Source organism: Aquarana catesbeiana, linkage group LG10 (genome assembly GCF_042186555.1).
Source record: "Aquarana catesbeiana isolate 2022-GZ linkage group LG10, ASM4218655v1, whole genome shotgun sequence".
Lineage (NCBI taxonomy): Eukaryota > Metazoa > Chordata > Amphibia > Anura > Ranidae > Aquarana > Aquarana catesbeiana.
Window position 1 is genome coordinate 41,392,873 of NC_133333.1, and position 27,825 is coordinate 41,420,697.

The window sequence follows — 27,825 nt, forward strand, 5'->3', positions numbered from 1 at the left end:
ATGGTTGCCAACTCATGCACATGCTCGTTTATCAGTGAGATTCTATGCTGAGCATTTCCTCCCTATCACATCTGAGCAGCCCATGTGACTATAGAGTCACACATGTGGGCATATACACAGTAGTATACGACAGCCCACTCCCTCTCTCCTCCTCCATGCCCACTAACCAGCTAAGTAGATTGATGGAGGATTCACCTCCCTCTTATTCTAAGACACAGGCTAGAAAGGCGTGATGCAGCCTATGACTGGCAGAAATCCACCTACACCAATTGCCAAAAAATAATGAAGATTTGATTACAAATATTATATTTGTATGACAATTTTTAACAGTTTTATTGATATTAATTATTTATTTTTACTGTGTATTCCAAAGGCTGTTTTTTTTTTTTTAACATGTGACCAGCAGCAGAGGACTAGAAGCTCCTCCTGCTTATGTTTCCCTGCAGACAGACTGGGAAATATCTGGGACATGTGATAGCTGTACATTGATTAGGAAAAAGTTACTTAGATTTTTTTTATTAAAATAATTACAGTGCCATCATCCATATACAGGAATAGAAGGGATAATATCAATTAAACTGGGTGTGTTTAGTATCACTTTAATATTTACAAAGCAGACTACAAGCACCAGCATACCATCAAACTTAATAAAAAGAGAAGATTGTGAATAAAGGAATATAACACAATGGTATACAATACTAACTGAACTACACAGCACCAAATATAATATAAAGTAATGTCTAAAAATTCACATAAAATATATATCCTAGACATCATTAAATGTCTAAGTGAAGGCTTTAAAATATACCTAAATTGGTTCTAACGGCTGAAGGTTTTTTACCTTCTATGAGTGAAGCGTGCAGTGCCCCCCCAAATCCACTGAGTCTGAGCCCCCTCCAATCCGGCGATGTTCACGATAGCCTTGGCTGCCCCGGGACTCTCCCTCCTCATTGGGTGAGACAGCAGCGTGAGCCAATGGGGAGAGAGCGGGGGGGGAGCCAGGGCTCTAAGTGTCTTATGGACACATAGAACAGCGGCTCAGGGGGTGCCCCCAGGGCAAGCAGCTTTTTCTGGGGGCACTGCTCTAATAGGAGGAGCCAGGAGCACCTATGGGGGACACGGAAAGAAGAGAATCAGAGCTGCTCTGTGCAAAACCACTGCACAGGGCAGGTAAATATAATATGTTTGTTATTTTAAATTTAAAAGAGAACAAAACTTTAATACTACTTTAATAGTGAACAATATTTTATTAAACAAGACAATAAAGTGTTATAAAAATGATATAAAATGTGTAAGAAATATATATGAATAGGTATAAAAATTTGAAAAAATGTAAAACTATTTATATATAAAAATATATTAATATAAAAAAAAATAACCAAAGGCTTATGAGATCAGATAAATAAGAGTATGGTATGGAGGAAAGCTGAGACATGATTAGTGGCATAGTTATATATATGAAATTAAAAATATTAAGGTAAAATAATAGACATGTGCACTGATGAAAAATTAATTAATTAGTTTTTTTCCGTTTTTCGGGTCATTTGTTATGATCGCAATTCATAAATTCGAAAAAAATGTAAATTCGAAAAAATTCAGTAATTCGAAAAGACTCGGAAATTTGGAAATTCGAAAAAAAAATTGGAAAATCTGAAATTCCCCAAAAAAAAAAATCAGAAAATTTTAAAAAAATCTGAAATTTGAAAAGCAGAAAATTTGGAAATCTGAAATAATAACTAACTAATAATAACTTAAATATTACTAAGTATTAAATTATAGGTATTGGAATTTCCTTTCAATTTTGGCTGTTAGTGACTGAATACCAATTTATCCGAAGTTACGAATTATCCGAAATAACGAATGCTGCATCTAAACAAATGGAACGGAACAAATTAATAATAAATAATAATAATAATAATAAAACATTTTATTATTATCATTGTAATTTATTATTATTAATTCGTAATGTTCCATTCGTTTAGATATGGCATTCGTTATTTCGGATAATTCATAACTTCGGATAAATTTGTATTCTTTACATTCACTAAAAGACAAATTTGAAAGGAAATTCCAATACCTATAATTTAATAATTAGTTTATTATTTAGTTATTTCAGATTTTCAAATTTTTGGTTTTTCAGGTCTTCGAATTTCCGAATTTCTGATATTTTTGGAATTTTCGAATTTACGAATTTTTTCAAATTTGCGAATTTTTGAATATTCAAAATTATGAATATTCAGAAAAGTTTGTTAAACGGGTTTTCGTTAATTCGGATATTAACCAATTAACAAATTTGTCAAAATTCATTAAAAAACTAATTCGGAACGAAACAAAGTCTAGGAAATGAAACAAAAATAAAACATTCATATGGTCAGAATGAATGTAAATGTGTAAATATATATAAATGAACCAGATATCTTATTTAAAACGATCCTATTGAGTATTACATTCTGATTGGAATATGCTAAAGAAATAATAATGTAGAGTAAAAAATAATACAGGGTAAAAAAGTAAAGGCAAGATAAGTAAAATCGACAAGCATGATGTCACTAGGTGTGCAGCTCAAAAATGATTCCCCAAAATTCACTAATAATCAACTACAATGTTTACCTTAAAAATATAATAAAATTACATGAGAGAGATGAGGAAAATAATAATACGTGACACACTAAATATTACATATTGACAAAAAATGATAAAATTGATAACCTAAGCTAATAATTACCAATTAATGCCAAAATCAATATTGTGGCCTAGCGGATGAAGGGTCTCGTATATCCAAAAAGATTCCCGCTGGCTAAAGGTGATTATTTTATTACTTCCCTCCCAATAATTTTTTTTTTTTTAATTCCCCAAAAAATTAGGGAGGAGAAGTCTTTATTGTAATGAGTTGCATCATGGTTTGAGATGCTATGCTTAGGGTAACCTAATGCATTGGACAGGTTCCCTAATTCTCATACACATTGGTTGTTTGGTTCCTCCAATATATTGGATCTGGCATGGGCATTGGAGGGCATAGACTACTCCCTCTGTTCTATGTGTTATGAAATATATCTGAGAAGTATAGATAAAGCTTTTTTTGGCTGTTCTTGTCCTATGGATCATAGGAGTGCAGTTCATTCGAAAGCTTGCTAAAGTATTATTTGATTGCCCAGTTCTTGGTCTTAGAGCTGGAGATGGACAGATGCAGGATTGGACCAATGCTTCATCCACCTAAGTGGGTATAGATTTTTATTTTTTTGTGAAACCCATACTTCTCTTTTAACATCCATCTGGGGCCATGTGTCTTTATTGTTAGCCCTGGATGGACCAATAAGACATTTTTGATGGATCCTCTCTATAAGTTTAGGGTTATATTGCCTATCAACAAACTTCTTTTTCAGTAACTGACCTTTCAAAATATTATCAGCTCTGTATCTCTGGCAGAATCAACTGGTATTCTGTTGCATTTTATAAATAGTTTTAGCAAAATGCTTTCAATTATATATTTAACCCCTTCCCGCTGAACGTAGGTAAATGTGCATACTCGGCTTTCCGGGGTTATACTGCAGCTGCAGGCATCATCCCGGTGCTGTTTTTTAGAGCCGGCGATCGGCTTTGCAAGTATAGCAACTGATGCAGCTAAAAGCCGCTCAGCTGTTATACCGGAGGAGCGGGAGGGGACGTCCCCCCCTCCTGCCGCTCTTACCGGGCCTCCCGATCCACCGGAAGGCCTGATCACCAATCCGTCTCCTCCAGCGGCTACTGACAGTTTGGAACGAAGCCGTAAGCGGCTTTGTTCCAGCCTCCTAATTGTAAACGCGGAAGCGACGTCATGACGTCGCTTCCCGTTTACTCGGCTGCCAATGGCGCTGGTTTAAAAAAAATATACAGTTTTCAGAATTGCCGAAAATGGTGATCTGAATACTGTGAAGTGCAAAGGAGGGATCGGGGGGTCTTCCCTCCATAAAGAGTACCTGTCACCACCTATTACTGTCACAAGGGATGTTTACATTCCTTGTGACAGCAATAAAAGTGATAAAAATATTTTTTTAAACACAATTTATGAATATAAAAATAAATAAGAAAACATTTTTTTTTAAAGCGCACTGTCCCTGCGAGCTCGCGCAGCAAAGAAAACGCATACGGAAGTCACGCCCGCATATGTAAACAGTGTTCAAATCACACATGTGAGGTATCACCGCGATCGTCAGAGCGAGAGCAATAATTCTAGCACTAGACCTCCTCTGTAACTCTAACCTGATAATTATAAAAAAATGAAAGTGTCGCTTATGGAGATTTTTAGGTACCATAGTTTGTCGCCATTCCACAAGTGCGTGCAATTATAAAGCGTGACATGCTCGGTATCTATTTACTCTGCATAACATCATCTTTCACATTATACAAAAAAATTGGGCTAACTTTACTGTTTGTTTTTTTTTAAATTCATGAAAGTGGCCCTTTCCCCAAAAAGTTGCGTTTAAAACACCGCTGCACAAATACCGTGTGACATAAAATATTACAACAATTGCCATTTTATTCTCTAGATTCTCTGCTAAAAAAAATTATATATATATATATATATATATATATATATATATATATATATATATATATATATATATATATATAATGTTTGGGGGCTCTAAGTCATTTTCTAGAAAAAAATACGGATTTTAACTTGTAAACACCAAATGCCAAAAAATAGGCATAGTCATGAAAGGGTTAACAGACACAATTGGAGTAAATAAGACTAGTTCGTTGTTAAGATTTACACACTCTGTGGCTTCCAATTTACTACTTCCAATTTGTATTAGAATACAAACGTTTAGTACAATGGAGCAACGCAAATTAAAAAAAAAATATACAATTTTATGCCATAAATATTTCTTACCTGTAGTTACCATGGCACTCAAGATCAAGACAATGAAGATTTTATTCATGGTTATGGAAGTTATGGTTATGGTTCAGGTTCGAAGGCCAATATTCGAGTAGCCTGACAGATCTTGTACCTGAAACTAGAGTTGAGTGAGGGTTTGGGAATATAGGAGAGATATTTATACTAATTTGAGTTTCATTTTGTGCCAAGGTACAGGGTACAAGGTGTACAAGCAGTTCCTCTTTGGCAAAATCCATATTTTACACAGTTGCATTTTACTGTTTGTTCAACAAATGTTCTGAAATGTTTGGACACCTGTGCAAAGACTTGGAATGGTTTGTAAATGTTTCTTTGTATCCAAGAACAATTTTCTACATTTCAGGAAAGAATTTAACCCCTGTTCTCACCGACGAACTGCAAACACACAGTGAGAAAATAGTAAAGCCTATGTACGCAGGCAGCAGGGCAAATGCATACCCCTCTGCCAGAGGCGGCTCTCTAATTAGGCAAAGTAGGCGGTCGCCTAAGGCCTCGCCCTCCCCCCTGTTCTCACCGACGAACTACCAAACGCACAGTGAGAAAATAGTTATTTTCTCCTAAGTCCTCATGCACACGGACGTTTTTACAGCTGCTTTTTAGAGCTTTTTTTGCAGCTTAAAAAGGCCTGTCTATGTTAGTCTATGTCTTCATGCCCACCTACGCATTTTTGAGCTGCAAGTGGCATAGGCGTTTTTAAGCTGTAAAAAAAACCCAGGACCAGTGGGTTCTGAAAGACGTTTTTCAGCTGTAAAAACGCTCTAACGCTGAAAAACGCTCAAAAACGCTCAAAAACGTCATTCACCAACGTTTTTCAGCGTTTTTGATCCATTGAAAAAAAAAAAATTTGAAAAAAAAAAAAAACGCTCAAAAACGCTAACGCGGAAAAACGCTAAAAAACGCTCAAAAACGCTAAAAAACGCTATTGCAAAAACGTTGAAAAAAGCTGAAAAAAGTTTAAAAAAATCACTGCAAAGATACTGGCGTTTTCATAACGTTTTTTTTAACAGCCTGTGTGCATGAGGGCTAATAATCATGAAAGTAACACCCTTCCTCTCCCCTGGTGTCTAGGACCCCCCATGCTATTTTTTGTCATCTCCTTGCCTATTAAACTAGAAAATTGACATTTTTAATATGACAGACTTGGCCCATTGATTTCCGGTTTGCCATCCAAATTTCTTTAAAAGGACAGTTCAGTTCATCATTTCTCACCACTTACTATGGCATCACCTCTACTTCTCTTTTAGGGCATGCCTGCTTTTTCTTAAATTTTTTTATTCTTTTGGACAGATCTTATTTGGGAAAGGGCTGGCAGCCTTTAGCTGTATTACTCCATGTTTTATTTTTGCTGTTGCCTGCTCTTTCCCCAAGCTGTTGAATCCCCCCCCCCCCTTCCATTTGCTGCTGCCCAGCCTTCCTCCTGCATTGTGGAAGGGTGGGCAGCCTATGACCATAGGTTTTCCCCAGTGGTGGCTGGTGCTAATTTTTTTTTTTGGGGGGGGGGGACGCAAACAAACTGAAAAAAAAAAACATCAATTGCAGCCTCACTGTACCATCAAATGCATCCACTGTGCCCATCAATAGCCACCACTGTGCCCATCAAACGCAGCCACTCTGCCATCAAATGCTGCCACTGTGCCCATCAAATGCCGCCACTGTGCCCATCAAATGCCGCCACTGTGCCCATCAAACGTAGCCACTGTGCCCATCAAACGCAGCCACTCTGCCATCAAATGCTCCCACTGTACCCATCAAATGCTCCCACTATGCCATCAAATGCTTCCACTGTGCCCATCAAATGCTCCCACTGTTCTCATCAAGTGCTGCCACTGTGCCCCCCCGCCCGCCATTTGCCCGGCACTTACCCTGTCTCGGTGGGGCAGTGGTTGACTGCGGCGAGCAGCGAGCGGTTTCCTCCATGTCCTCAATATCTTCTCCCGTCCTCTCCTATAATTGGACGCCTGGCAGGCATCCAATCACAGCACCTGTTGTTTCAGCCAATCAGGTGACGGGTAACAGACCCGAGCACCTGATTGGCGGAAAGGCGGTTCAGTCTTAGGAAAGCGCATATTTATTCATTTTCTAACACATAGCGCACATTCATTCATTTTCTAACACAGCTGAGTGAACTGCGAGCGCCAAACATGGCGCTCACTGCTCACCTTTTTTGATGCCTATTAGAGCCTATGGCTCTAATCAGGTGCTTAAAAAAAATAATACCCCGCTGCTGTAATTCAGGGGCTGAGTGCCTGAATAGGGGGTGGCAGCGGCGGCCATAGATAGATTCATGCAATGCATGAATCTATCTATTGGGGATAGAGGGGTGACTGGAGAGAGGGGGCGGTGCCCGTGCACCCTTATGGATGCACCACCACTGTTTAAACCCCAAAACTGATTATAGTGGTGATATTTGTGCCTCTGAGTTCCCAGCTGTGCCCACCTATGAATACCAGTAGCAAGGGGAATAATTTTTCCTTTTTGCAGCTCAATTATATTATAAAGAATGTTGTCTGGCAAGTTATATGTAAGCACTTTACACAAAGGGGTTAAGGGTTGGAACATAATTATTATGCGCTAAAATTCAACAAAATTCTGGTCCAATTAATAAAAGCAAGATATTCGGGTTATTTAACATAGCTGTAACACATGCATCATTATCTAATAAGATCATTATTTACAGTAAATATTAGTTTTAATTAATAATCTTTTTGGCAAATTAGGCACATTATGTATGCACTTTAGCATTGTGAATTGACCTTTTTGTTTTTAAATGAGAAGCATTTAAAACTGCTAAACACAGTACAACCAATACTTCTGCTGAATGGATTTGCCATACGAGAGCAGTTTAAGCCAAAATCCATTTTTTTCCCAATTTGTTCAGTAACAACATGCAGAGTGTCTCTAGAGAAGCATGCATGCAGGGTACAGTTTACTGATGTCCCCCTATTGGCCCAAAGTGTCAATATTTTGTGTGGCCACCATTATTTTCCAGCACTGCCTTAACCCTCTTGGGCATGGAGTTCCCCAGAGCTTCACAGGTTGCCATGAGAGTCCTCTTTCAATCTTCAATGACGACATCACAGAGCTGGTGGATGTTAGACACCTTGCGCTCCTCCACCTTCCGTTTGAAGATGCCCCACAGATGCTCAATAGGGTTTAGATCTGGAGACATGCTTGGCCAGTCCATCACCTTTACTCTCAGCTTCTTTAGCAAGGCAGTTGTCATCTTGGAGGTGTGTTTGGGGTCGTTATCATGTTGGAATACTGCCCTGCGGCCCAATTTCAGAGGGTAAAGGATCATGCTCTGCTTCAGTATGTCACAGTACATGTAGTATAAAGTATGGTGCTGCGCTAATCCAAAGGTGATTTAAGATCGTGCTAGAAGTAACAATATGGGTAGGTGTACAACTATCCCTGTGAGAGAATTAGGTGTGCTAATTGTGTTACACTGGATATATAATGATGAAATGACCTGCTAATATACATAAATAAAGTGCAAAGTGCAACAAGGTGCATAAATCCTACAAACTTGCATACCAATACACCTTAATACAAATATACTGAAAATACTGCTGCATCCGAAATAACCACAGTGGATAGTGCAAATCATTCAGTGCAAAACAATGCAGTGCTGTGCATCGAAACACAACTCGGGAAGCACTATAATAACAAAGTGTCCAGTGCAAGCAAAAACAAAAACAGTGACAGATCCATAGGACTATCTGTATATGATATATGAAAAAGACAGGTACATACAGTAAATAAATAAAAGTGTCTGATGCAGTAAATCCAGTGACATAGATTGCAAATCAGTCCATATTGTGCCAATTAGTGGATTTAAACATAGAACGATATTTCTCCACAGGGCATTCTTTAGGGTCAGTGAAAACCGTGTAGTGTATAGACCAAAAAGGAATAGTGGCTCCTCTTCGTGCAAAAATCCTACACTGATAAGTAATGGCCCCTTACCTCATATTACTGAGGTCACAGCATTAAGCAGCACTGCTGATATCGACTCCTTCTCATGTAAATCCTGGACCCAAGTCTTGTTCTCCATATATCTAAGTCCCTCAATGGGTACGGGGGGCCGTAAATGAAAAGAAGGGGGTGCCACATAGTGTAGTATTTTGTAACCAAAATCCGGGTTTATTATAGCAAAAGGTACTCACATTAAACAGAGCAAAAATAACAGAACTCCAACGAGCGGCAGGCTCGTGCGCATCTAACAGTGGAAAAAGTGCCTGTCCCGTCCCTACGCGTGATGTCACACACCTCGTGACTTGACTTAATCAGGGGATGATGAAGTCACGAGGTGTGTTACGTCACGCGTAGGGATGGGACGATGTCCTTTGGAGACGAAACGCATCGGGACGGTCCCCACTGCTGCCTACATTGATTTTATATCAGCGCTGTTTTTACGTATATCCATGTGAGTGGTTTTCATTTTAATAAATGTATCCTTGTTTTATGGAATTACGATATGGTCCTTTTTCGTTTTCCTCTTTGATACTCTCCATACTCTTCATGCCCATGGATTTTTGAGCTTCGGTTTGCTTTTGTGGTACTACATTTCCCGTGATTCCATCCGGCTGCCATCTGCATACACCTGTCTGATGACATCAATCCAGGGTCCACCCAAAATAAATCAAGCCTGTTTGACACACAGAGCGTATGCTCTAGTGTGTTCAAATGATCTGGTAAGCCTTCCCCATATGCGGTGGTGGTTCTCCTCACAAGTGCACACATATTCACTGTTTGCAAGATTTCTTCGCACCCATACTGGGAATAGACTTACATCTATTATCACTTATGGACTTTTTTTAACATTATTGATTGTGTATATTTATTCAGTATATGTATATTGTCATTCCAGTGTTATTTTTGATTCATGTATAGATTGCACTGGGCACATCATCTTTTAGCGCTACACTTTGTTATATTAGTCATGTTGGCATTCATGGTTCCCTCAGTGAACTGTAGTTCCCCAGTGCCAGCAGCACTCAGGTAGCCCCAGACCATGACACTCCCACCACCATGCTTGTCTGTAGGCAAGACACACTGGTCTTTGTACTCCTCACCTGGTTGCCGCCACACATGCTTGACACCATCTGAGCCAAATAAGTTTATCTTGGTCTCATCAGACCACAGGACATGGTTCCAGTAATCCAAGTCCTTAGTCTGCTTGTCTTCAAAACTGTTTGTGGGCTTTCTTGTGCATTATCTTTAGAAGAGGCTTCCTTCTGGGACAACAGCCATGCTGTTTGATGCAGTGTGCGGCGTATTGTCTGAGCACTGACAGGCTGACCCCCACCCCTTCAAACTCTGCAGCAATGCTGGCAGCACTCATATGTCTATTTCCCAAAGACAACCTCTTGATATGATGCTGAGCCCGTGCACTCAACGTCTTTGGTCAACCATGGCGAGGCATGTTCTGAGTGGAACCTGTCCTGTTAAACCACTGTATGTTCTTGGCCACCGGGCTGCAGCTCAGTTCAGTTTCAGGGTCTTGGCAATCTTCTTATAGCCTAGGCCATCTTTATGTAGAGCAACAATTCTTTTTTTTAGATCCTCAGAGAGTCCTTTGCCATGATGTGCCATGTTGAACTTGCAGTGACCAGTATGAGAGAGTGAGAGCAATAGCACCAAATTTAACACACCTGCTCCCCATTCACACCTGAGACCTTGTAACACTATTGCCGCGTACACACGATCGGAAATGCCGCCTGCAAAACTCAGATGAGAGCTTTTTGAGGGAAAATGGGACAGTGAGTATGCTCCATCGGTCTTTTGCTGGCGGAATTCCAGCCAGCAAAAGATTGAGAGCATGTTCTCTCTTTTTCGGTCGGGAAAAGTTCCTATCCGAAAATGCGTTTGTCTGTATGCAATTCGGACACGCAAAAAATCACGCATACTCGGAAACAATTTGACGCATGCTCGGAAGCATTGAACTTCATTTTCTCAAGTCGTCGTAGTGTTGTATGTCACCGCGTTCTTGACGGTCGAAATTTCAGAGAACTTTTGTGTGACCGTGTGTATGCAAGGCAAGCTTGAGCGGAATTCCGTCGGAAAAACCATCCAAGTTTTTTCTGACGGAAATTCCGATGTGTACGCGGCGTAACGTGTAACATGACACCGGGGAGGGAAAATGGCTAATTTGGTCCAATTTAGACATTTTCACTTAGGGGTGTATTCTCTTGTTGCCAGCGGTTTAGACATTAATGGCTGTGTGTTGAGCTATTTTGAGGGGACAGCAAATGTACACTGTTATACAAGCTGTACACTCACTACTTTACATTGTAGCAAAGTGTCATTTATTCAGTGTTGTCACATGAAAAGATGTAATAAAATATTTACAAAAATGTGAGGGGTGTATACTCTTTTGTGAGATACTGTAAATACATCGCAGATAGGAATCAGCCACTCTGTGACATCCCAGTCCACAAAATTTCCACGAAATTATATAGAGCAGGGGTTGCAGTGGACAAAGTAGGGATTAGACTGCTGATTTGGGGGTGGTTATAGTGCAGAATTTTTTTTTGTCCTCAGCTATCTCCCCTGTCTCCCCAAGTCCTGGGGTTTGTGAAGGATGAAACCCACCCCTGGAAATCTGCCCCATGTTCTCTTCCTCCTCAAAGCCACCACAGCATCCATACTCCTCCTCATGCTCTTCCTGTGTCTGCTGTGGCCTCCTATGAATGTAGTCTTGATAAACTAAGCCCAGAGACACCGGGAAGCATCCCTCTTCCTATTACTGCTGTGCATCAAGAGCCTGGTCTATTATCCAATGCTGTATCTGCTCCATCAGCAACACTACAGGGATAGTGATGGTCATTCCCTCATTGCCTTCAATCTGGTTGCTCCCACAAATGGTGACAGAAAATATGGGGCATTCTTTCTGAATGAGGAGTTACTGAAGTTGGAAAAATATGAGCTTCCACAAGCCTGTCCTCATGCCATACTTGCACAGGTATTTATTTGTGGCTTGCTGATACATACACAAGTGCTGCAACATGACCAAGGTAAATTTCCACGGGATGGGCATATCACACCTCAGGCAAATTGCAGGGAGATGGGATGAGTTCAAGTTGAATTTACCCAGCCAAACACTGCCTAGGTATGACCACCTGAAATGGTTACAGAATCTTCTGTCCTGCTTCAGAAGATCCTGTAAGCCAGGCGAGCAGTGGCGGCCCATCCATAGGGGGCGCCTGGGCGCCGCCCCCCCCCCTCCAGGCAGTCAAAAAAAAAAAAAAAAGTAAAAAAAAAAAAAAATTTTTAATACTGACCCTTTAAATATAAAAAAATTACAAAAAAAGGTCCTTAAGTGCACTGTGTTCGGACGCAAGACACAGTGCGACGCCGGACACAGTGCACTTATGGGAAGTGCCACGTCTATGCAATCACGAGATTGCAGATGTGGCGCTGCATTTGCGGGCATTTAGCCCGCCTTGCGGCGCTTCCCGAATCGCCGAGTAGCTTCCGCCCGGCGCTTGTAGTATATATTACTACAGCCGGGTGGTTTGATTGACATCTCTGTTTGATGTCACTTCCTGTTTTCTCTGTCTCATTGTGCCCAAGAGAGAGAGGAAACAGGAAGTATGAGGACTGCAGACTGATTCTCCGGGCACTGGAATCTGGCTGGTGATCCCTCCATCCACACCAACAGCATGACAGAGGACATGGAGAATGATGAGGATGGCCAGCCGGGGAAGGTAAGAAGTTTTTTTCAGCCGCTCTAATGACCTCCTTCCCTCCCCCACCCACCCCACTCAAATGAAAGCCGTCCATTCAGTGACTGATCACCTAATGAGAATCCATCCCCATCCCATAATGACAGCAACAAAGCTTACAATCCGAGGTGTTGTCTCAGTGTTTGGACTGCTTTATGTGTATGCCATGTTATATGGCATGCTATGTAGGACATGCTGTGTATGGGACATGCTATGTGGAGGACCTGCTGTGTATGGGACATGCTATGTGGAGGACTTGCTGTGTATGGGACATGCTATGTGGAGGACTTGCTGTGTATGGGACATGCTGTGTGGAGGACTTGCTGTGTATGGGACATGCTATGTGGAGGACTTGCTGTGTATGGGACATGCTATGTGGAGGACTTGCTGTGCAACTCATGATTTGTGGATCATATGCTATGGGTAAAAAATTGTAGGCATAGGACATGTTATGTGGCTGACATTATGTGCCGGACGTGCTATATGTGGGACATGCTATGTGTATGTCATATGTAGGACATGTTAAGTGGAGAAGACGCAATGTATATGTCATGCTACGTATATGTTGTGCTATGTGGAGGACATGTTATGTGTATGTCATGTTATGTGTATGTTATGTGTATGTCATGTTATGTGTATGTTATGTGTATGTCATGTTATGTGTATGTCATGTTATGTGTTTGTTATGTGTATGTCGTGTTATGTGTATTTCATGTTATGTGGAGGACTTGTTATGTGGAGGACATGTTATGTGTGTGTCATGTTATGTGGAGGACATGTTATGTGGAGGACATGTTATGTGTGTGTCATGTTATGTGGAGGGCATGTTATGTGGAGGACATGTTATGTGTACATCATGTTATGTGGAGGACATGTTATGTGTATGTCATGTTTATGGCATGTTATGTGGAGGACATGTTATGTGTATGTCATTCTATGTGTAGAAGAACATGCTATGTGTAGGACATGCTATGTACATGTCATGTTATGTGAAGAAGAACATGCTATGTGTAGGACATGCTATGTACAACATGTAATTCATGGCATGTCCTACATAAGATGTTCTACACACAGCACAGCACTACAGCACTACACACAGCACACAGTAATAATGCGCTTCAATCATCCTAACACCATAACAACCATGGTGCCGGGATGATTGAAGTGCTAACACCAGGTGTTTGGAGTATCTTTATCTGCTGATTGTTAAACTTTCTAGAATACACATATTTCTATTGTTGTGTAGGATCTGGGGCTACCGTCCCTCCATCCCTCTGTCCCTCTCCCTCCATCTCTCGTTCATCTCAGACGCTAACTACAACACCTTAGAGCCACGCCCACTATTTCGCTGAAACCACGCCCATTTTCACCAAGTGGGAGGAGTCAAAAAGGAAGGGCGGGGTCCAGCGCCCCCCATCCTAAAACTTCACCAGCCGCCACTGCAGGCGAGGCACTGAACTTTCCCTGCCGCAGGACAGGCAACATGTTGGTACAATTGTTACAAACAGCCTTTCCTGGCACAAGTTATATTCGGGTTAATGCGGAGTTTCAGCCTATCTGACACTTATTGCCCTACTGGTAGCTGATACCTGTGGCTGTAATGTTTGGCATTTTTTTGCCTTTTGTGTAAAAACCACTCCATTTCTGGTCCTAGTCGCCAAGGTGATGTACGTCATCGTCGGTCTCCTGTTGAAAAGTGGACTTCCATAAATGTAGATTTACTATTCGGTGGCATAGAGCAGCTTTCCCCTCCACTCCCCCAAAGTGTTGCCCGCGAATGACATCCTGACCTCTCCCTCACTTTCCTCTTTTATTATATCTGGAACCCAGATGAGGAGAAAGAACAGCTGACAATGACTTCAAGCTACTCCATGCCTGAAAGACAGAGGAGGAGGATGAGGAAGGCTTGGTTAGTCACTCCACCAACACTTCTGTGTGCTCTGAATGTATAGCACACATACTGCCCAGAAAAAAGGCACAAGTACCTTGCCTCTTAATGCTTCACCCTGACCAGCACTTTAGGCCTCCCAGACATGAGGTTAATGTTGGGGACAATCCATAGTTTTATTAACCACTTCAGCCCCAGAAGGATTTACCCCCTTCCTGACCAGAGCACTTTTTACAATTTGGCACTGCGTCCTTTTAACTGCTAATTGCGCGGTCATGCAATGCTGTACCCAAACGGAATTTGCGTCCTTTTCTTCCCACAAATAGAGCTTTCTTTTGATGGTATTTGATCACCTCTGCGGTTTTTATTTTTTGCGCTATAAACGGAAAAAGACCGAAAATTTTGAAAAAAATGATATTTTCTACTTTTTGTTATAAAAAAAATCCAATAAACTCAATTTTAGTCATACATTTAGGCCAAAATGATTTCGGCCACATGTCTTTGGTAAAAAAAATGTCAATAAGCGTATATGTATTGGTTTGCGCAAAAGTTATAGCGCCTACAAACTAGGGTACATTTTCTGGAATTTACACAGCTTTTAGTTTATGACTGCCTATGTCATTTCTTGAGGTGCTAAAATGGCAGGGCAGTACAAACCCCCCCAAATTACCCCATTTTGGAAAGTAGACACCCCAAGGAAATTGCTGAGAGGCATGTTGAGCCCATTGAATATCTATTTTTTTGTCCCAAGTGATTGAATAATGACAAAAAAAAAATTACAAAAAGTTGTCACTAAATGATATATTGCTCACACAGGCCATGGGCATATGTGGAATTGCACCCCAAAATACATTCAGCTGCTTCTCCGGAGTACGGGGATACCACATGTGTGGGACTTTTCTGGGAGCCTAGCTGCGTACAGGGCCCCGAAAACCAATCACTGTCTTCAGGATTTGTAAGGGCGTAAATTTTTGATTTCACTCCTCACTACCTATCACAGTTTTGAAGGCCATAAAATGCCCAGATGGCACAAAAACCCCCCAAATGACCCCATTTTGGAAAGTAGACACCCCAAACTATTTGCTGAAAGGCATGTTGAGTCCATGGAATATTTTATATTTTGACACAAGTTGTGGGAAAGTGACACATTTTTTTTTTATTTTTTTTTGCACAAAGTTGTCACTAAATTATATATTGCTCAAACATGCCATGGGCATATGTGGAATTACACCCCAAAATACATTCTGCTGCTTCTCCTGAGTACGGGGATACCACATGTGTGGGACTTTTTGGGAGCCTAGACGCGTACGGGGCCCGGAAACCAAGCACCGCCTTCAGGATTTCTAAGGGCGTAAATTTTTGGTTTCACTCCTCACTACCTATCACAGTTTTGAAGGCCATAAAATGCCAAGATGGCACAAAAACCCCCCAAATGACCCTATTTTGGAAAGTAGACACCCCAAGCAGGGGCGTAACTAAAAATAGAAGGGGCCCCATAGCAAAATGTTGTATGGGGCCCCCCTGCAAACAGCCCCCCCCACAGCTGCCCTAGTGTCAATGCAGCGTGAGCTGTGCCACATACAGCGTGACCTGTGCACAATGCAGCGTGACCTGTGCCCAATACAGCATGACCTGTGCCCCATACAGCATGACCTGTGCCCCATACAGCGTGACCTATGCCCCATGCAGCATGACCTGTGCCCCATGCAGCATGACCTGTGCCCCATGCAGCGGTACCTGTGCCCCATACAGCGTGACCTGTGCCCCATACAGCGTGACCTGTGCCCCATGCAGCGTGACCTGTGCCCCATGCAATGTAACCTGTGCCCAATGCAGCGTGACCTGTGCCCCATACAGCATGACCTGTGCCCCATACAGCCTGGTCTGCCTGTGCCCCATACAGCGTGACCTGTGCCCCATACAGCGTGACCTGTGCCCCATACAGCGTGACCTGTGCCCCATACAGCCTGGTCTGCCTGTGCCCCATACAGCCTCACCTATGCAGAGGAAGAGGCAAGCCACCCGGATCAGCAGAGAGCGGGATTGCCTGCTGTAATAGCTTTCATTTGAATTTCCCGTTTTCCCGGGGGTCATCGTCACATAGCCCCACCTCTTGGTCCGACGCCTTTGATGGCGTCACATGTCCCGCATTGGATCGGCGTTCTGTCTATCAAAGGCGCCGGGCCAAGAGGTGGAGCTATGTGACGTGAGCCCCGGGAACACTGGAAGTTCTAATGAAAGCTATTACATTGTGCAATTCAGCTCTCTGCTGATACGGACAGCTCGCCTCTTTCTCTCCTCTCTCTTCCCCTGGCTGGGAGACTGTGCCGGCGGTGCTCTCATCCTCACTGGGCCCCACTCAACTGCGGGTCCAATAGCGCCCGCATGGGTCGCTATGGTGGTAGTTACGCCCCTGACCCCAAGCTTTTCGCTGAGAGGCATGTTGAGTCCATGGAATATTTTATATTTTGACACAAGTTGCAGGAAAATGACAAACTTTTTTTTTTTTGCACAAAGTTGTCACTAAATGATATATTGCTCACACAGGCCATGGGCATATGTGGAATTGCACCCCAAAATACATTCTGCTGATTCTCCTGAGTACGGGGATACCACATGTGTGGGACTTTTTGAGAGCCTAGCCGCGTACGGCGCCCCGAAAACCAAGCACCGCCTTCAGGATTTCTAAGGGCGTAAAGTTTTGATTTCACTCCTCACTACCTATCACAGTTTTGAAGGCCATAACATGCCCAGATGACACAAAACCCCCCCAAATGACACAATTTTGGAAAGTAGACACCCCAAGCTATTTGCTGAGAGGCATGTTGAGTCCATGGAATATTTTATATTTTTGCGGGAAAGTGACAATTATTTTTTTTTTGCACAAAGTTGTCACTAAATGATATATTGCTCAAACATGCCATGGGCATATGTGGAATTACACCCCAAAATACATTCTGCTGCTTCTCCTGAGTACGGGGATACCACATGTGTGGGACTTTTTGGGAGCCTAGACGCGTACGGGGCCCCGAAACCAAGCACCGCCTTCAGGATTTCTAAGGGCGTAAATTTTTGATTTCGCTCCTCACTACCTATCACAGTTTTGAAGGCCATAAAATGCCAAGATAGCACAACCCCCCCCCCCCCCATGACCCCATTTTGGAAAGTAGACACCCCTCGCTATTTGCTAAGAGGCATGGTGAGTATTTTGCAGCTCTCATTTGTTTTTGAAAATGAAGAAAGACAAGAAAAAAATTTTTTTTTTTCTTTTTTCAATTTTCAAAACTTTGTGACAAAAAGTGAGGTCTGCAAAATACTCACTATACCTCTCAGCAAATAGCTTGGGGTGTCTACTTTCCAAAATAGGGTCATTTGGGGGGGTTTTGTGCCACCTGGGCATTCCATGGCCTCCAAAACTGTGATAGGCAATGAAGAGTGAAATCAAAAATTTACGCCCTTAGAAAGCCTGAAGACGGTGCTTGGTTTTCGGGGTCCCATACGCGGCTAGGCTCACAAACAGGCTCACACATGTGGTATCCCCGTACTCAGGAGAAGCAACAGAATGTATTTTGGGGTGTAATTTCACATATTCCCATGGCATGTTTGAGCAATATATCATTCAGTGACAACTTTGTGCAAAAAAAAAAAAAAAATTGTCTTTTTCCCGCAACTTGTGTCACAATATAAAATATTCCATGGACTCGACATGCCTCTCAGCAAATAGCTTGGGGTGCCTACTTTCCAAAATGGGGTCATTTGGGGGGGGGGTTTGAACTGTCCTGGCATTTTATGCACAACATTTAGAAGCTTATGTCATACATCACCCACTCTTCTAACCACTTGAAGACAAAGCCCTTTCTGACACTTTTTGTTTACACGAAAAAAATTTTTTTTTTGCAAGAAAATTACTTTGAACCCCCAAACATTATATATTTTTTTAAAGCAAATGCCCTACAGATTAAAATGGTGGGTGTTTCATTTTTTTTTTCACACAGTATTTGCGCAGCGATTTTTCAGACGCATTTTTTGGGGAAAAAACACACTTTTTAGAATTTTAATGCGCTAAAACACACTATATTGCCCAAATGTTTGATGAGATAGAAAAGATGATCTTAGGCCGAGTACATGGATACCAAACATGACATGCTTTAAAATTGCGCACAAACGTGCAGTGGCGACAAACTAAATACATTTTTAAAAGCCTTTAAAAGCCTTTACAGGTTACCACTTTAGATTTACAGAGAAGGTCTACTGCTAAAATTACTGCCCTCGATCTGACCTTTCGCAGTGATACCTCACATGCATGGTGCAATTGCTGTTTACATTTGACGCCAGACCGACGCTTGCGTTCGCCTTTGCGCGAGAGCAGGGGGGGACAGGGGTGCTTTTTTTTTCTTTCTTTATTTTTTTTTCACTTTTTTTATCTTATTTTTAAACTGTTCCTTTCATTTTTTATTTTTTTTTAATCATTTTTATTGTTATCCCAGGGAATGTAAATATCCCTTATGATAGCAATAGGTAGTGACAGGTACTCTTTTTTGAAAAAACTGGGGTCTAATAGACCCTAGATCTCTCCTCTGCCCTTAAAGCATCTGACCACACCAAGATCGGTGTTATAAAATGCTTTCCCAATTTCCCAATGGCGCTGTTTACATCTGGCAAAATCTAAGTCATGAAATGCTCGTAGCTTCCGGTTTCTTAGGCCATAGAGATGTTTGGAGCCACTCTGGTCTCTGATCAGCTCTATGGTCAGCTGTCTGAATCACCGGCTGCATTCTCAGGTTCCCTGTTGGGACAGGAGAGCCAGAGAAAAACATGGAAGACAGTGGGGGGTATTCCCTCCCACTGCTTGTAAAAGCAGTCTAGAGGCTAATTAGCCACTAGGATTGCTTTTACATGAAAGCCGACCGCTGGCTGAAAAGAATGATACCAAGATGATACCTAAACCTGCAGGCATCATTCTGGTATAACCATTCAAAGTTCAGCAACATACCAGTACGTTGCTGGTCCTTGTTGGGCATATATTGTAAACTTTTTTTTCATGCAGTCTGTGGGCTGAATGAAAAAAAGAGATTGATCGGTGGGTATGCCCACCATTAGAATACCTCCCTTCATCCACCCACTTCTAATGATGGGCATACATGCACCGTATATATATGCCGAAGCATGGGGGCATCCTCCCGCAAAAGATAGGAGCAAATCGCTCCTCCGCCCTCTGCTGCCCCCACGCTTTGGCATATATGCTGGAGTCACGGCTTTATATATCGTGGGAGCAAACACTGTTGCTGTCAAGATAAATAAATCCGCGCTGCAACTGAATGCCGTACATGCTAAGCAAATGATGGTTAACAATAAAACAAAGTAACATTACAGTATAACAGCAAAACTTACCATACCTGCAAAGCAAATACAAAAAAAAAATAGTAAAAAATAAAACATTTAACGCAACCTGTGCCTAAAATATATATATGCAGAATTATGGGGGCATCCTCCCGCAAAAGGCAGGAGCAAATCGCTCCTCCACCCACTGCTGCCCCCACGCTTCGGCATATATGCTGAAGTATGTAACTGTGGTTGTGAAATCACCTCCGACAGCGCTGGAGTCACGGCTTTATATATCGTAGGAGCAAACGCTGTTGCTGTCAAGATAAATAAATCCGCGCTGCAACTGAATGGCGTACCTGCTAAGCAAATGATGGTTAACAATAAAACAAAGTAACATTACAGTATAACAGTAATGCCCCCTACACACGGTCGGACATTGATTGGACATTCCGACAACAAAATCCTAGGATTTTTTCCGACGGATGTTGGCTCAAACTTGTCTTGCATACACACGGTCACACATAGTTGTCGGAAAATCCGATCATTCTGAACGCGGTGACGTAAAACACGTACGTCGTCGGGGCTATAAACGGGGCAGTAGCCAATAGCTTTCATCTCTTTATTTATTCTGAGCATGCGTGGCACTTTGTGCGTCGGATTTGTGTACACACGATCGGAAATTCCGACAACGGATTTTGTTGTCGGAAAATTTTATAGCCTGCTCTCAAACTTTGAGTGTCGGAAAATTCGATGGAAAATGTGTGATGGAGCCTACACACGGTCGGAATTTCCGACAACATGGTCCTATCACACATTTTCCGTCGGAAAATCCGACCGTGTGTACGGGGCATAAGACTTACCATACCTGCAAAGCAAATACAAAAAAAACATAGTAAAAAATAAAACATTTAACGCAACCTGTGCCTAAAATATATATATGCCGAAGCATGGGGGCATCCCCCCGCAAAAGGCAGGAGCAAATTGCTCCTCCACCCACTGCTGCCCCCACGCTTTGGCATATATGCTGAAGTATGTAACTGTGGTGGTGAAATCACCTCCGACAGTGCTGGAGTCATGGCTTTATATATCGTGGGAGCAAACGCTGTTGCTGTCAAGATAAATAAATCCGCTCTGCAGCTGAATGGCGTACCTGAAAACAAAAAAATGGTTACCAATAAAACACAGTAAAGTTTAAAAAAATTGCATATCTGAAAAGCAAACATGGTAAAACATAATAACAATAAAACATTGCAGAATAGAATACAGTAAAAAAGAGCAGAACAATAGAGAGAGAATAGAGAGAGGGAGAACAATAAAACGACAACTATTTTTGTTTTTTTATTTTTTTTTACACTTTTTTTAGTAACTTTAACTTTTGTAACTGGTACCAGGTTTGGGTCTCTCAAAATGCGATGGCATCTTGGGAGACCCTGTGAAAGTGTGTCCTAGTCTGTGCAGTGCTGTACCCTATGCTAATACTCAACTAGTGTATGGTAGCGTTCAAAACATTCACCAATGCATAGACCAGGATTGTCAGGATAAGAGGGACAATAATACCCGGTGTCACGCCTATATCCGCGCTTGCTGCAGACACAACATCTTTTTTGGGGGGCTCGTTGGGTAAGGGTACTTGGGAGGACATAAGGAAAATGCCTCTCATGCAGCCGGCTTACTGCATTTGGTTGGGGAAGGTGAGGTGGAGCACCGTCTGGAAACAGAAGGGCTCTGACGATCTCTTCCTGGAATTTAAGGAAGGATCCAGTCCGTCCTGAAGCTCTGTATAGCACATGAGCATTCAGCAAAGCCAATTGAAATAAATAAACAGACACTTTTTTGTACCAGAGTCTGGCTTACGGGCAACTAGGTACGGCGCCAACAACTGGTCGTTGAGGTCCACCCCTTCCATATTTTGGTTATACTTGTGGACACAGAGGGGTTTCTCCACACCAGTCGCCGTAGTAATTTGGACCATCGTGTCTGCATGAAGGGAGGTAAGAATGAAAACATTCTTATTATCCCTCCACTTCATAGCGAGCAAGTTATTACACTTCAAGCAGGCTCTCTCCCCCAGCCTAAGACGGGAATTTACAAGCCGCTGGGGAAAGCCCCGGCGACTAGGCCGCACGGTGCCACATGCTCCAATCTGTTGATCAAAAAGGTGACTGAAAAGTGGCACGCTCGTGTAATAATTGTCCATGTACAAGTGGTACCCCTTTCCGAATAAGGGTGACACCAAGTCCCACACTATCTTGCCAGCGCTTCCTATGTAGTCAGGGCAGTTTGTCGGCTCTACGTGACTATCTTTGCCCTTGTAAACCATAACACTACATGTATAGCCTGTGTCCCTGTCACAGAGCTTATACATCTTGACCCCGTATCTGGCACGCTTGCTGGGAAGGTACTGTTTGAATAACAAGCGGCCAGAAAATGTAATCAGGGACTCATCAACGCAGACAACTTGATGGGGAGTAAACAAGTCTGCAAAACGCTGGTTGAAGTGGTTTACTAGGGGCTGAATTTTGTAGAGCCGATCGTATTCAGGGTCTCCACGAGGACGACAGAGTTCATTGTTGTTGAAGTGCATGAACCGCAAAATCTGCTCGTATCGTGCCCTGGCCATGGAAGCAGAGAACACGAGCATATGGTAAATTGGGTCAGTGGACCAATATTTTTTATTTATGCCCACGTTGAGTAAAGGCCCAGAAAGATCTTAAATTCGGAGACCGTAATTGGTCTCCAATCTCTTGCAAGGGAGGACTGGGGAATAGTGGCGATGTGTTGACCAGCGTATAAATTGCTTTGGTCCACAATAGATCTATAGAGATCTTCGGTGAAAAACAGCCAATAAAAATCCAGTGGCGTAAAATCAACTGTTTCCACCTGAATTCCGGGTTGGCCAGTGAATGGGGGAAGTACGGGTGCTGCAGAAGTGGTGGGTTCCCAATTCGGATTGGCGAATGCAGCAGGAAGGGCACTATGGGCACGACGGGCCTGTGTTTGTCTTCTTGGTGGCAGCGGGACACTACTAGTGCTTGTCACCTCACCAGCTTTAACTGCACTTATGGGACTCGCCACGTCACCACGTGATACTGCAGTGCTGGATGTACGACCAGGGTGTACTAGGCTGCTGGTGCTTGCCAGTTCACCAGAAGGAATAGCGGCGCTAGTACTTCTCTGCTCCATACGAGGGACCTGCGGTTCTTGCACTTCAAGGACAGAAGAAGAAGTTTGGGGTCTGGTACGCCTGACCTTGGCAGGGACCACAACTCCATCGTCAGAGCTATCTGTCATGGAGCTGCTGTCCTCTACAGGATCGTATTCTGAGCCTGAATCTGACAGATGAGTGACTTCCTCTTCACTATCTGTCATGCTCAGAAACGTGTAGGCCTCTTCACTAGTGTACCTTCAATTTGCCATTTTGGGCTCTAAATTTAGGGGTACACTAGTGAGACTCACAGGCAAAAAAGCTCCTGACTGTTAGCGACTGATTCAAAATGCTACCAAAAAACTGTTAGCAATCGCAGGGATCAGGCCTGACTCTGCGAACGCTGCAGTTATGTGTGCTTAGTGTTTTGTAAGTGTCAGTGATCGATCGATACTGCACTTGGGTGGGCTGGTCAGGGCCGGGCCGAGGGGCAAAACGCAGGTGCTAGCAGGTATGTGGGCTGATCCCGCTAACACTGTGTTTATGGGGACCCTAAACTGCTGGGGACGCTAATATAGATCTGATCGGATCAGATATTGATCCGTTCAGATACTATAGCACTAAGGGAGGTGTATGCTGCGTGCTAGCGGCGTTAGCGGTACTGGCGCTAACCTGACGCTGCCTGGGGCGACGCAGACCTTATCTGACCCTAAAAACGTAACTTATATCACCGCCGGGCAATTAGGGGGTTAAACCTTTATAAAGTAATAAACGGCGGGTGCCCTGAAACTGTAATAAACTATAAAAAACAAACTAACTAACCAGTGTCACCCGTAACAGTTATACGGTGATCACTGGTGAAAGGTTTAACTAGGGGGCAATCAGGGGGTTAAAACCTTTAGTAGGTAGTATATGGGGGTCCCTGTCGCTATAAAACACTGATGGCGAACCTATATACTGTTACAGAATCACCGTCTCAGACCGTCCTCAGGAAACAAGGTAATATTTATTGCATATGCAAGAGAAATGAATTGCATTACATGTTCATGCAGTCATCGTCATTTCTAAGGAAAATACTGTGGTACATGTCTTTTTTATAAGCCCTGGACACCCCCCTTTCCTGTCTTAAAACATGCCCAGTCTCATGTATTTTCAATTTTATTCTGGACACAACAGGAAAGGTGGAAGTGTCTGTTACAGACTTTATCTTCATCTAACAATGGTTACAGGATACTGACTTGAAAACTCCCCAAGCCAACACAAAAATACAGGATATATTCAAAAAACTGCAAATCTAAGCTTCTTATATTGCTGAGTCTATATATTGCTGAGTCTATATTATCACTATAGTTTATTTCTAAGCCATGATAAACAAAATGGCGTCTTTCATAACTGACATTTAAAGTATAATTTCTCTAACATCTCCCCCCTTTTATACTCATAATGTCAATAATTCAAATATCCAGGTTCTTTTATTTTACCAGGTATTATCATTTAGACAAATAAGTCTTTAGCGAGAGTTGTAAATTCATCATCAGGTTCCGAGTATAGTTCCGTGTTGCTCTGGAGGAGCATAGTTTTTGTTAAAGATGTGTCAATCAGTCTTTGAAGAATTCCCCTAATACAGGGAATGCAGCAACATCCACACAATGTAAGAACTGCAGCTGCCATGACAATAGAGATAAGCAAACTTTTTACAAGATCACCCCATTTACCAAACCATTTTTCAAAGAGTCTCGTCAGGGGGTTCTCTACACCAGAGTTCTCAGCTAATTCTTCGGATAGCATTTGTAGACCTTGTAAGGCTTTGGTGATACTTCCATCAGGTGCCGTATTGTTTGGAATAAAAGTGCAGTAGAAGGTGCCGAACATTTTGCATACCCCGCCCCTTTCTGCCAGCAACATATCCAACGCTATATGGTTCTGCCACGCTGTCAAAGAGGTGGCGTCCAATTGTGCTGCTATACCTTTGATAGCATCTCTGGTGTAATTCACAAACCTCTGCTGGTTGTAGTAGATGTAGTTTATCCAGTCGACGTTCTTGTTGGGCTGGACCCATATGAAGAGTGAGGTGAGTCCTGCTGTTATTTGATTCTGCGCTTTAATGTCATCTGGAACTCCTCGTGGAAGACCTATTTCGTCTATATAAACTCGGTTGTCAAATGAGCCTTGTGGTGTTTCTTGCTTAATTCGTTTAAAAAAGTATTTACCTGGTAGTTTCATTGATTCATCACTCATAGGAACTATATAAAAGGGAAGCAGCAATCGGGTAAGGGCACAACTACCCTCCCATCTAGGTGGCAGTCTGGGCCTTAGTCTTTTATCTCCACACAGCCACCAAACATCAGCCAATTGCTGTTTCTGTTCCTGAAACCATTTTAGTTCATACTTAATGTCTGTAGTAAGGGTTGTAGTTGCACAGTATTCAGGGGATAGGGTGCCAACATTTGTACCATTACTGTCATTGTTAGAAAAACAAGTAAAATTTCTTGGTAATGCTTCTACTGATGGGGGTATACTTTGCATTTTAATCTTAGGGTAGCTCTTTTTCTCATTTACACATTCTGACCCAGTTATATTTTATGAAAACATTCTTATTATACAGTCAAGTCTACTTCCTCTTCAAGGAGAGGAACGGTGGCTAGTTGTGGAATATAATAAGGTTTACCATACAACATTTCATACGGTGTTAGTCCTTTAGCAGTAGGGGTAATTCTTATACTCAACAATGCCATTGGCAAACACTAAACCCATTTATTTTTCCCTGTTTCTTCCAAAAATTTTCTTAGTTTACTCTTTAAGATAACATTGTCTTTCCACTGTGCCCACAGATTGTGGGTAGTAGACACAGTGGTTTTTTTAAGTCAATATTGTACCATTTACCAATTTGTTGTATTATTTGGTTTACAAAATGGGAGCCGTTGTCACTGTAAATCACAGAGGGGATCCCATGAAGTGGAATCACCTCTTTAATAAGTACTTCGGCTACTGAATGCCCATTTGGGTGTGTAATAGGAAAAGCTTCCACCCACTTTATAAACAACAATAATCATAAAATCCATGCATATCGTGTGAAAGGGATAAGAGGGTTGTGGGAAATGATCTCTTAAGGGTCTTGGGGCACCTTGAGCATGGTATCTGTTACAAAGCGGATATGTGAGGCAAAAGTTTCTAGAGTCGTTTGTAAACCCATATGTTGTGAACACCTTGTTGATCACCTGTACCATCCCTCCTTTTGAGATATGGGCTTGCCCATGGCTCAATAACGCAGCATATCTAAATAATGATGTAGGTAAGATGGGTTTACCTTCTGTACATGTGTATATACCATTGACCAGCATTGCCCCTTTAGATAACCACTTTTGTTTTTCACCTGCCGGTGATGTTTTCTGCATTTCCGATAACCATGCTTTATCAATAGCTTTCCGTACCTCATCATTTTCTTGGGGACCTGTATAGTATAAGTGTGTTTTTTGCTGTCCTGTAGCAGCTTCCCTTGTGGTCTTGTCTGTTAGTGCATTCCCTAGAGTAATTGGATCTGTCCCCTTTCTGTGTGCTGTACATTTACAAATAGCCACTTGTGTTGGTTTTTGTACATTTTCTAGAAGGGCAAGGATAAGATCTCCATGTGAGATTGGTTTACCTGTGGACGTAATCATACCCCTATTTTTCCATTGCTGGGCAAATATGTGTATAGTAGAAAAAGCGTATTGGCTGTCTGTATAAATATTTATTTTCTTCCCTTCCCCTAGACTACAGGCCCTGAATAGGGCAATAATTTCAGCTTGTTGTGTAGAGTAGGAACTGGGAAGGGGTCTGGCTTTAATGACCTGGTCATGTGTTACTACAGCGTATGCCGTTTGATTTACCCCTTTATCGTCCTTTTTACAAGACCCATCAACACAAAAGGTAATGTCAGCATCTGGAAAGGGAATATCAGTGAGATCCTTCCTAGGGAGTACCCGTTCATCAATTTGTGCTATACAATCATGTGGATCCCCATCACTAGGTGTTGGTAACAGTGTGGATGGGTTCAATGTGGTACACCTCTCGATTGTAATGTGCGGCTGTCCCAGAAGAGTAGTCATACATGATAGATGCCTGGCTGGAGATAAATAGGAGATTTTGTCTTGTAGTATGATTACTGAAATGGCATGTGGGACTTTAAGTACCAGGGGGTGGAACAGTACTATCAGTGCAGAGGACTGTATGGCCAATGAGACTGCTACTACAGCTTGTACACAGTGGGGCAAACTCTGGGCTACTGGATCTAATTTAGTTGAATAGAATGCAATTGGTTTGTGCTTGTCCCCATAAACCTGTGTAAGAACAGAAGTCATGTACCCTTCCTTACAATCTACAGTCTGATAAAAGGTTTTACTGTAATTGGGAAGGCTAAACATAGAGGAACCCACAATGAGGTGCTTTACATTCGTAAATGCATCCTCTGCTTGCACATTCCACTGAATGGAATCTTTTGCAGCCATTAGTGAACCATAGATGAGATCAGAAAGAGGCTCCACCTCCGTAGCATAATTTGCTATCCATGCTCTACAGAAATTTGCCATGCCAAGAAATGACATTATTTTTTTTTTGGTATGTGATTTGGGGACTTGAAGGATGGCCTCTTTTCGGATCTCATGCAAAAGTCTACCTTCTTGAGATAAAATGTAACCCAGGTATTTCACCTTTTCTTTCCACAGTTGTAATTTGTCTTTGCTGACCTTTTGACCTTGGTCTGCGAGGAAATGCATCAGAACCATGGTAATTTTACATACATTTCTACCAGAATGTCATCCACATACAAGAGAATTTAACTCCCACTGGGAGGTACAAACCGAGA

The 27,825-nt window shown here is 42.2% G+C and overlaps 1 protein-coding gene across 3 annotated transcripts in view; it reads right to left on the reverse strand.

Annotated features, from left to right (window-relative positions):
• LOC141110622 (uncharacterized) overlaps positions 1-27,825 on the reverse strand; it is a 138,028-nt gene that overhangs the window by 12,600 nt on the left and 97,603 nt on the right. Inside the window, exon 1 of one of the 3 annotated variants that reach the window (XM_073602064.1) lies at positions 4,874-5,032. The exons of 1 other annotated variant lie outside the window; for it this stretch is intronic. In XM_073602064.1, coding sequence (XP_073458165.1) covers positions 4,874-4,922 — 49 coding nt within the window. In that variant the 5' untranslated portion in view covers positions 4,923-5,032. Of the gene's footprint in view, positions 1-841; positions 998-4,873; positions 5,033-27,825 lie in introns of those variants that run through there. One more of the 3 variants, XM_073602066.1, reaches the window with a different exon arrangement.